The sequence below is a fragment of the Myotis nattereri genome (assembly GCF_964212035.1).
Source record: "Myotis nattereri genome assembly, chromosome: 1".
In the NCBI taxonomy this organism is placed as follows: Eukaryota; Metazoa; Chordata; class Mammalia; order Chiroptera; family Vespertilionidae; genus Myotis; species Myotis nattereri.
Window position 1 is genome coordinate 140224808 of NC_138075.1, and position 11597 is coordinate 140236404.

Consider the following 11597-nt stretch of genomic DNA (forward strand, 5'->3'; position numbering starts at 1 on the left):
GAGAATTCTACTCAGACTAAAGATTCAAGGCTCTGAGAGTGGGTGCCCTTGTCCAAAATGCAGTGTGCACCTGAGCGCGCTTTTTCTGGGTGCCTGAGCTCCACAGCCTCTACTTTTCTCCCAGACCATCTCCCAGGAAAAGCTGCATTTAGGTTGTTTCCAAGATATCAAGCACATAATTTCAAGATCTAACTAACATGCTGCTCTAAAAACATCTATAAATTAAATGTTACATTAGCAAACCAACTAAGGAGTTATAATCATTCAAGAAGGCTTATTGCAGATGAGTTTAAATGTCTTCTATTGTCAGTGTGTAACTGCCATGCAAAGGGTTTCGCACTTCAACCCTATAATTACCTGCTATATTTCTTAGAACCAAATTAATTACCCCAAAAATTAAATCTGTTCAAAAGTTAAATAAAATGACCTATATTCTTTTCTATCTTGATTTACTTTTCATCATTAAATATTTTTTCAGTGAATTTTAAACTCTTAAGTAGAACACTGATTTTAAGGGGATGAGTAGAAAATAATAGGCAGTAATAATTAAGCCATGTATGCACAATTTATTATTTGCACATGGACTGAATTCATAAATGCTTGGCTCTAATATTGATATAGTCCAAGTATAAGAAAACAATAACATAACAATTTAAATTAGGCAGATCAATTTTAGTAATATTTTCCTGGAATAAACTATTAAATAAGGCTTCTGAAATCAGCAAGGGTATTCCCTATCATTAGGACATATATACACTTTTTTGTCTGCTTAAGATATAAAATTATACATATGTATATAAATATGAGTATATATGCACATATGTATACATACATAAATGAAAATTATGACTCCATATTATATACACATGTACTCTCATTCTTGCCAAATTGTCAGCTTGAACAAAAATAAATTACAAGGATTAAGTCTAGAAGGTGAAATAATGCAGAGGGTGTTTGCCCAGTCTGTTCTAATCCTTATTTATTGATACTACCAGGCATAAAGCAAAGTTTTGAGAAAGTATAAAGATTTTTTATAAAGTTTGCTTTATTCTTGAGCTCAATTTTCAAATATTTCTGTGTTTCTGACTTTCAGAACTATCTTTTAAAAGTTGAAATACTCTTTTTAAAAATGAAGCTTTAAAACTACTGCAAAACCCAGTTTCTCTTGAGATATTTCTGGTCAGAACTGCAACCCGAAAACCCAGGTAGTAATTAAAAGTTAATTTAAGAATAATTGATATCAATATATGTCAAAATTATTTTTAAAAGATTCACCATTTTAATTCTAATTAATGCTTTTAAATAAAGAATGTAGACGCTAGAGTTATTTGGATATGTTTTACAACCCAATTTTGCCAGAAACCTTCAGTCAGTTTGTAACAACTCTTTTATTGAGTTAACATATGTTTGCTGCTTTTTCTTTGTAGATTATACCTACACACAAAACAATTATCTGAGGAAATGCTTAGTACATTATATTTGTGCGGTCTTTCTAACTGGATAATAAATTATAGAGAGTTCACTATTATGCATTCAATTAGGGTTGCCTAGACCCTTGTTCTTCTATGATGAAAATATGTCATAGAAACAATATAATTTCTTTTTCCTGCTTCTTTTTATATTTTTCTTAATATATGGAGTTATAGAGCTTCCAAGCTTCTAGTGCTTTATGTAGAGATCTTGTTAGATTGCTAACTTGGTGAATTCTCATTTCAGATTTGTCCTTGCCTCAAGGCTTCAGTCTGATTGGATGTTGATGCTGTATTTTGCACATACTCATTTGACTGTGACAGTCACCATTGGGTTACTTTTGATTCCAAAGGTATTCCTCTGACATTACTTTTCTCTTCCAAGACAATTATCTTATATGAGCCTCAAGTTGTTTCTCCTTTAAAACGACCTGGCAATCTAGGCAAAGGGAGGTGCAGAGATTTGCTTGACATCTAAAGTGTTTTTAAAGCTCCCTCCTCAGGAAACTAGGTGTTTGTTTGTTTGTTTGTTTGTTTGTTTGTTTGTTTGTTTTTTGGGGGGAGGATTTATTAAATATATCACATAATTGTTAAATGACAATTAGTACAAAACCCATCATCTGCTTTAGTCCTTTTCCAAGTATTTTGATATCCAGTTATGTTTTAATTATTATGGATTCAAAGTGGCTTTCATAGTAGCTATAACATCAAAATAATTTTTAAAGATAATTATACTGTTCTAAGAAGTCTCTTATTTTGGATTTATATTAAGATAAATTATTTTAAACATTTGGACAATTTTTATTTAAATAGAAATAATTATAATATCATACATAGAAGAGTCTTGCTTAATAATGATAGATTATGACAAAGACTTATGTAGGCAGCATAATGAAGCAGGGAAAATGGGCCAGGACTCAATACATGGATCCTAAACTCAGACGAGCTATATAATATGATATTAGCCAAGACTTTTTATCTCTCTGAGTTTGTTTCCCCATCTATGACATGATCGTGATAGCAATAAGGTTGCCTGGAATGAAATAAAATATCAGAGAACAAACGGATTATAGAAATGACAGCATCTTCATTATTTTCCTCTTTTCCAAGAGCTCGGTCTTGGCCACCGCCACACAATACTACGTTAGCATGGCTGAAACAAGAGCTGTGATCTCTTGTCTTTCACCCCAGGCCTTACCTCAACCCTCAGACTTAACCAACTTAACACATTGAGATGCAGCCTGATTGAAAAGGCCAAATGATTATTTTTAAAAAGCAAATACCTATTTTATTCCTTATTTCAATTATACCAAAAAGCCACAATGTTCATGGATTAGTCTGTTACTGCGACTTATCTTAACCATTTTTATACATTGCATAGTATGATAACATTAGATGGATGCATACTCAGACTATTTATTCATTCATTCAATAAATTGTTATTGAGGTCCTAAGAAAATTGAAAACATAGGTTCATACAAAAACTTGTACATAAATATTCATAGTTGCACTAATGATTCTAGCCAAAAAGTGGAAGTAATCCGAATTTCCATCAACTGATAAATGTATAAATAAAATGTGGTCTATCCATACAGTGGAATATTATTCATCAATAAAAAGGAATAAAGCGCTGATACATGCTATCTATACCTTGTACAAAACTTGACAACATTTTGCTGAGCGAAAGAAGCCAGACACAAAAGGCCACATATTGTGTGATTCAATTTATGTGAAAAGTCCCGGTTAGACAGCTCTATAGAGACACAAAGCACTTTAGTGGCTGTCATGGGCTAGGTTTAGTGGAGGACAAATGGAAATGACTGCTTAATGAGTTAAAGGTTTCTTTTAGGGGTGTTGGAAATATTCTGTAAGTCAACCTTGCGGATATACTAAAAACCATGGAATTGTATAATTTTATGGTATGTGAATTATATCTCAATGACAGATAATTTAAAAAAAAATTATTGAGGGGCTTTGCTAAGCACTGTTCTAGATCCTGGAATACAGTAATGGATAGATAAAAATCTGTGCTCTTGTGGTAATTATATTCTGAAGGGCATTATGAGAAACAGAAAAGATAAATATCTGAAGTAGTATTTTAGAGAGAAGCACAAAAAAAGATTAAAAAGCAGGAAGTGGACCATATCTGACAAATAACTGTTTCTTAAACTCATAATAGTCTCTAAGCCTTTGCTCAAGAAAACAAAACAAACAAACAAACAGACAAACAAAAAACACAAACAAAAAACACCTCCACTCTCATAAATAAGCTCCAGGTGATTTGACTAGTAGCATGGGATAATTAAAGGACAGGGACTATATTTTACTCATCTTTATGGCCTTAAGTTGATGGTACATGTTGGAACCACAAACATAAGTAGAGCAATGAAGAAAAGGCTCATCAGTTTCTGTGGTTTCTCAGCCAGTCCCAATTACAAAACAGTCATTGTTACATAAAAAGAGAATTATCACTTCACATGGTATCTCTATTTATGTCTATTTTCCTACCCAAATATTTTAATGGACAATAACATTAAAATATCTTTATTATCAAAGGGTGATCTATTAATTTTTAAAAAATATACTTTTATTGATTTCAGAGAGGAAGGGAGAGGGAGAGAGAGATAGAAACACCAATGATGAGAGAGAATCATTGATCTGCTGCATGCTCCCTACTGGGGGACCTAGGGATCGAGCCTGCAACCGGGCATGTGCCCTGATGGAGAATCAACCCATGACTTCCTGGTTCATAGTTCGACACTCAACCACTGATCCACACCTGCTGGGCAATGATCTGTTAATTTTGTAAAGGAACATTTGTAAAGGACTTGATGACAAGCTGGGAGAAGAGCACCCATGTTCTCTAAACTGTTCTCTCAATTTTCATAGGACAATCACTTGGTTTACATATTGAGTAAAGAGTGGCTGGGTTGTTTTAATTCTCCCTGCTTTCCATCATTTACCCAATTCACTCTTCCTCCCTTCTCCTTTTGAAGAATAGAGATAGTAAGAATACATGAAACTGAAAAATATCAAAACACCACATGAAAAATAATAAAAATATGTCAAAATATGATGATGAAGGAGGGGCTTGAGAAAAAAATTAGGTAACTTCACTCACTCTTTTAATTTTGAACTTAGATACCATGTAGCCCAGAGTCCTTTAGGCGGAGCAGCACTGTGCTGAGAGGTCCATGCTTGCTGAAGACCTTACTGTCAACACTGCGAGGCTCGAATTCAGATCACCTGCTCTCCAAGTCTTAAACCTTTAAAAAATACTTGAAATTTCTTTTTAAATTACAGTGACATACAACATTACATTAGTTTCAGTGGTACAACATAGTGATTAGACATTTATATAACTTACAAATTGATGCCCCCGATAAGTCTAGTACCCACTTGGCACCATACATACTTATTACAATATTACCAACTATATTCCCTCTGCTATACTTTACATTCCTGTGACTATTTTATGACTACCAATTTGTACTTCTTACTCCCTTCAACTTTTGAAAGTAGACTTTTTTGAAGCTCTGTGTTGTAGACTGAAAGTCACATTTCTGTGATCAGGGCCAATTGTGCCCAGAGGTGAAATACGGCCTCCCCTATGTGAAGCAACATGATAAACATGAAGCAGACCCTACTGTTCCAAAAAAAAAAAAATCCCATCCATCTGCTACTCTCAGAGAAAATTTCTGTGTATTCTTTACTTGTTTGCAAAGTGCAGATATTGTGGAAGAGGAGAAATATAAGTTGACACTGGGAGCCTAGATAAAAATCAAACAGGGAACAAAGTACCTCAAGTGTGTGACATGGAAAGCAAGACACTAATGTAGTGCAAACTTTTGTGAAGAGTTCAGTGAACAAATTCATCTAAGTTGAAGAAATGATAATAATGTTAGGACTTTTAGAAAATTTTTATTAAAATGCTGTCTTATAGTAATGTCTAGAGCTCAGATTGAATATCTATTTCAGTTTTCACATTCAAGCAATAACCCACGCGATGACATTGCAACAGAAGCATATGAGGATGAGCTAGACATGGGCCGGTCTGGATCCTACCTGAACAGCAGTATCAACTCAGCTTGGAGTGAGCACAGCTTGGATCCAGAGGACATCCGGGTAACACCAGTATTTCTCTTCTATTTCAGATTAGTCCCATTTATACAGGCAAGCATGCGTGGGTTTGTGTTTATGTGTGTCCATGCATGTGCATATGTGTGTTAGAAAGTGAGAAAATGTGTGCTTAGGTACAAACTGAAGACATAAAGTGCAGAGTTAATCCTGTTCTAAAACGTGTAATCATGGTATAAATTAGAATGCACAAACCAATCTTGATAGTCTCAACTGACTTTTTGTCAGTGATAACGATAAACTTGTTATACATGTTCCATAATATGGTTTGTGACATTTTGCTGTGTGCAGAGAGCCTGGATTAATTAAAATAATCTGTGGCGATATGTCAGCATTTGGAGGAAGAAGATGCTTTTAGTATTTGATGGCCTGCCATCCCCTAAATGTAATCTAACATTAGGTACAACTTTATCAATGGCTACATGATGCTTCCAATATTGTTGCAGGGATATGTTTTATCAGTAGACAATATAGTGTGTTTTATTATGGTCCAGGCTCAGTCTGGCCCACAAAACTTGCAAGTTCAAAGTTCTTGCTCCATAAAGCAAGGCTAGCATGCATGGGTTTATGTCTTAAAGTGTCAACTCTGTGTGAAACCAAACACGAAATAATCAGAAAGTAAGAATGTGGAGAAAGTTGATGAGCAGAAGTGTTAGGAAGAGCTAAACAATTTCCATAAAGAGCTCAAGCTTATTGAATTAAAGTGACCATCAGTGATATTATTTGGGTGAAACGCTAAATTCCACACCTCTGTGAATTTCCTCTTGTCCTGGCAGGATGAGCTGAAGAAACTCTATACCCAGTTGGAAATATATAAAAGGAAGAAGATGATCACAAATAACCCCCACCTCCAGAAAAAGCGGTGCTCAAAGAAGGGCTTGGGCCGATCAATCATGAGGCGTATAACCGAGATCCCAGAGACGGTCAGCAGACAGTGTTCCAAAGAAGACAAGGAATTCACAGATCATAGCACCGCCAAAAGCACTGCCCTCGTTAGGAAGAACCCACAAGAGTCGTCAGGTAACACTGGGAAACCCAAGGAGGAATCCCTGAAAAACCGAGTCTTCTCACTGAAGAAATCCCACAGCACTTACGATCATGTGAGAGACCAAACGGAAGAGTCCAATAGCTTACCCACTGAAAGCCAAGAAGAGGAAGCCACAGAAAAATCCACACTGGAGTCTCTGTCGGGTAAACAGCTAACACAGACACTGAAGGAAAACAGCGAGGCTGAGTCCACGGAGTCTGTGCCTTTGGTGTGTAAGTCAGCGAGTGCTCACAATCTCAGCTCAGAGAAGAAGCCCGGGGGGCATCCCCGGACATCCATGTTACAGAAGTCTCTCAGTGTCATAGCAAGTGCCAAGGAGAAGACTCTTGGGTTATCTGGGAAAACCCAAACATCAGGTGTGGAAGAACGGGCTAGATCCCAGAAACCTCTGCCAAAAGATAAAGAGACCAACAGAAAACCCTCAAATTCAGATAACACAGAGACTAAAAATTCTGTCCCCCAAAACTCTAGTAATTTGGAAGAGCCGAGAAAACCTCAGAAATCTGGGATTATGAAGCAACAAAGGCCCAACCCCCCTACTGCTAATTCTGACATGAGCCCAGTCACCACCCAGATGAAGGAAAACTGTGACATAGGGGAAGTGTGCCCTTGGGAGATTTATGACCTGACCCCTGGTCCTGTGCCTTCAGAATCAAAAGTTCAAAAGCATGTGTCTATTGCGGCTTCTGAAATGGAGAAAAACCCAACCTTTTCCTTAAAGGAGAAATCTCATCACAAGCCCAAGGCATCGGAACTGTGTCAGCAATCCAATCAGAAGAGCATAGACAAGGCTGAGGTCTGCCCTTGGGAGAGCCAAGGTCAGACCCTTTTTGAAGATGAGAAGCGTTTGATTTCTAAGACTCAGGTTCCCCCGGGGAGAGCCAAGGATGAGAATGGTGGTCAGCATTGTGCAGCCACTGTGTGTGCTGGGCAATATGAAGAACTGCCCCCCAAAGTTGTAGCATCAAAAATAGAGAATGAAAATCTCAACCAAATAGGAGACCAGGAAAATAAGACCTCTTCCTATAATTCAAGTAATAATTTTCAGCAGCCTTTCACATTGCGAGCTGAGGTGTGTCCTTGGGAATTTGAGACCCCAGGTAAGCCAAATGCCGAAAATAGTGTAGCTTTACCTGCCTCTTCGACTTTCAATGCGAATAAGGTAGCAGGCTCTCGAAAATAAGAGATCTGGGATACTTTCAAAATAGCATTCCCCAGAAAGAAAAAGAAGAAACCCTGAATTTGATAAGACTGAAGATAGAAGGATCCAAAGTTCCCAAAGAGTATTTGTCAATCAGGGAAAACATGGAAGGCATGGGTGGAGGAAGACTAAGGGGGGAGAGAGACATCATCATGGGGAAGTTAGACTGGCCCCAAAGTCTTTCCCTGTAACACTAGGAAAATCTTTACATTCAGCATGTTTAGAGGAAGTAGCCCTCAGTGTCTGCCCCGACCAATATTTACCCATGGGACTTTGGAGATCCTAAGCCAGGCAAACCAGAAGACACAGAAGAGGTATGAGATTTGCAAAGAAGAAGGTATAAATGAATATGACGGAAATTCTAAGTAGCTGACGGAAAAGAACTTACTTTACCTATATAATCTTGATAGCATTGCTAACTTAATGCATCCCAGAATACCTTTTATATCAATGATTGCTCTCATTTTCTTATAAATGTATGTTTCAGTACGTTGTTGTGTCTCATATTCAAGCATTCCAGATTGTATAATTTTTGCAAATAACTTTGATATTATGTGACACACATTTATGCAATCTTCAGCTACTCAATTGTTCTTGCAACTTACAGAATACCTGTTATCTATCAACTTTAATTGATTCTTGAAGTATAGTTAGCTTTCTCTGGCTTGGGAAGTCATAATTGTTATGAAAAAAAATATTTCAGTTTTGTGACTTATATATTGCAAATTTGGATTAACTATTATTTCACTTCATGGTTTGTTATACTGTCTTAATCAGGGTTTTTAATACAAGTCACGTTACTTGTTTTGCACTTCTCGTTAGGACTGAGAAGCTTTATTAATATCGAAGATCAAATGGTCCTACATAGTCTTATGTCTCAATTAGTTAAGGACAACTTATCTATTGTTTGAAGTCAGAGATAGATGATGCCTTCATTCCAAATAATTATCCCTTTTAACTCTTTCAGTATTTCACACTGAGCAGCATTTTATAAGGAAGAAACTAAGCGTGAGAACAATATACTGTGCATTATTATTACCATTGGAAAGGGAAGACTCTAGGGATGACATGAGAATTACTGTAGAGCCAGGAAATTTGCCTTTCAAAGCAGATGGAAAGGGAGCTCCTGATAGCACTTTCAAGGGGTTATTTTTTTAAAGAAAAAAATTATGATTACATCAATATTATTATATGGTGTATTTTTATTGTGCATACTAAATATAGAATATTTTCAATGACCTTAAAGTATTTATTCTCATAAACTCTTATTCATTGCTTCAGCTAGGGCTAGAACTTGCTGGGCTCAGATCCCAAAGAGATTTATAACCCGGTTTATCCCAAGCCTATAAGGTGGTATGGGCTCATCCTTCTCCCAAGCACTTGAAAACGTACAAGTCCTGCAAATGGCCATTGTGAACCATCTAGTTCAAAATGTAAAATGCAGAGGTTTATTTGCAAGGAAGAACAATCCCCAAAGCATATTTCATACAATTTATTTCACTCCACACTGGTCACTTGCTGTAAAAATCCTAAGTTGCTGACTTGGCCCTGTTGGTGTGACTGTACAAGGGAATTCTATTTCAAAGCTCAGTTTCACTGTATTTAAAGATGAGTCACTTAAACATGGGACCCAGACTTCCCTTTCTCTCACCCTAAACACTGACATCTCAACGGCTTATCTGGCCAGGACACTTCCAGCAGAAGTAACTTTTTGATTTCATGAGCAACAAGGGACACATGCTAGGAGGATAAAAGATGAGAAAGGGAATCAGAGATGGATACAGGGCTTTTCTTGGAGAATAGCATTCTCAGTGGATGATAAAAATGAGGACTTCTTTGCATTCATTATCAAAATGTCCTTAATGGTTTTTATTCAGGAGTAAGTGAGCCCTTCACCATGTTGCAAAGCTGTGCACAAATCTCCCTCACCCAGTTCCTCACTTTGTGCATTACTCAGGTTTGTGGGTAGGTTTGAAGACAGGAATTCTATTTTTCTGTGTGTTTCCTTCATTTATTTTCTCTTCCCTTCCTTTTCAATCAAGGGTACCAATCTACTTGGTAACTTAGAAATACAATGTTATGGTGTATTTGTGTACCTGTTTCTAGATCCACGTACTTGTTTATGTCTGAGATCAGTTAGCACTTTATTCACTTTTTGAGAAATAAGCAGTCAAGCATCAGTGACTTTTTATTGCACTTCAGAATAATCCTGCTTCAGGTGTGGCTTAAAGAAGATTTGCCAAAGTTCACCTTAGTATATAGATTTTTCTCCACCAGCATAAATCAGCAAGAGTGCTTAGGGTCTTTCCTAGAGTTTCATTGTCATTACTTGTCGCCGAGAGAAGTTGAAATCTATAATCTATAACTCTTGAGTTTATTTTCCCAGATTGATAATAAGGAAGTGATATAAACACTAATAAGGTCACAAACACTTGCTAGGTTGTCCTTCTCAGTGCATGTGCGAGCTGCATCCTGTCCTTGTTTTTAAGCCAGGGTTTATAAATAATTAGATTTATACCAATTTAACAGAACTGTATATTTTATGCCAGAATTAAATGCTTTACGACATGAATTATAACTCAACCCATTGTAAACTTTGGTGGCAATATGGATTTGAAACTGGACAGTTCTCTTGTATTTGCTTCATAAGTTTCTGCATGCAAGTGATGACAGGTAGGACTGAAAAAACACTGCCTTTGACTTCTAGCATTTAGTAACCGAGAGCTGTAGAGTCTATAAAGCTATAAGTCTCTTCACTCGCTCTGTGGTTATTCTGAAACTATTATCTGAAACCCACCATGAAATGTTTGGTAAATTTATGTTGTGACATGTTGCAGCATGTAAATAATTATAACATCTCTGCAATAAAACATTTATATGAAAGTGATTTGTGGTGATTTGTATGTTCATCTATTGAAAATCAAGTTGATTTTCCCTAGCCAACTTTAGAAAGAATCCTATATATCTTTGGCTTTGGCACACTTATGTACATACATTCTCATATTGCCTATTTATAGGAATGCATGATGAGCCAAATGTGGTCTCAAACATACAGGTAACAATTTGGAGCCAATAAAACCTGTTAGGACCAGTGCTTTTGACTTAAAAAAGCTCTAGCTACCTTAAGCTACCTTTTTTTAATTTACTCAACACACATCCCAGGCAATCAGCTAAGCAATGACGATGATCTTTAGATGAACAAGAGATCCAGTAACAGTCAGTCCCATAAGAGTATCCAGACACTGCTGTGATAATAGAGAGGAGATTCTGACAAAGTCACTGAGTCAGTACAGGCTCAATAGAGAGGGCAGGTACACCAGGCTGAAATTCTGCAGAGGCTTTAGGTATGAAAGGGAAAGAGTACAAAGCTAGAAAGGTAATTGTGCACAGCCGTGCATGCCATGCTTCAGGTTAACTACAGCCTCATCTTGATATCCTGGGAACTGTCAAAATCGTTATACAAGGCAGTAATGAAGTCATGTATGAGAAGGACCATTTGGGAAGCAACCCAGAAATGGACTGAAGTGGAAAAAGACTAGAGGCAGCTAGATCAGTTAGAAGACTAGTATGGGAGTCAGGGTAAGGGAATGTCTAAGGAAGAGAAGAAAAGATTATTGGTTATTTCATCAAAATAGCATCTTCAAATGGGTTTATTGTTATGTTATACTCCTATGAAGTCAGAACAATCCGAGTAACTAGATAACTATGTCAAATATAAACATTCCCCTTAAGTTTGTGGACA

General features: G+C 36.7%; 1 protein-coding gene across 1 annotated transcript in view; it reads left to right on the forward strand.

Moving 5' to 3' along the window:
• The window catches only part of GPR158 (G protein-coupled receptor 158), a 376508-nt gene extending 365770 nt beyond the window's left edge, over nucleotides 1-10738 (forward strand). Inside the window, exons 9-11 of the mRNA XM_081104136.1 lie at nucleotides 1717-1822; nucleotides 5448-5594; nucleotides 6383-10738. Of these exons, the coding sequence (XP_080960262.1) occupies nucleotides 1717-1822; nucleotides 5448-5594; nucleotides 6383-7837 (1708 nt within the window). The 3' untranslated portion in view covers nucleotides 7838-10738. The remainder of the gene's footprint in view (nucleotides 1-1716; nucleotides 1823-5447; nucleotides 5595-6382) is intronic.
• Nucleotides 10739-11597: the final 859 nt, after the last annotated feature.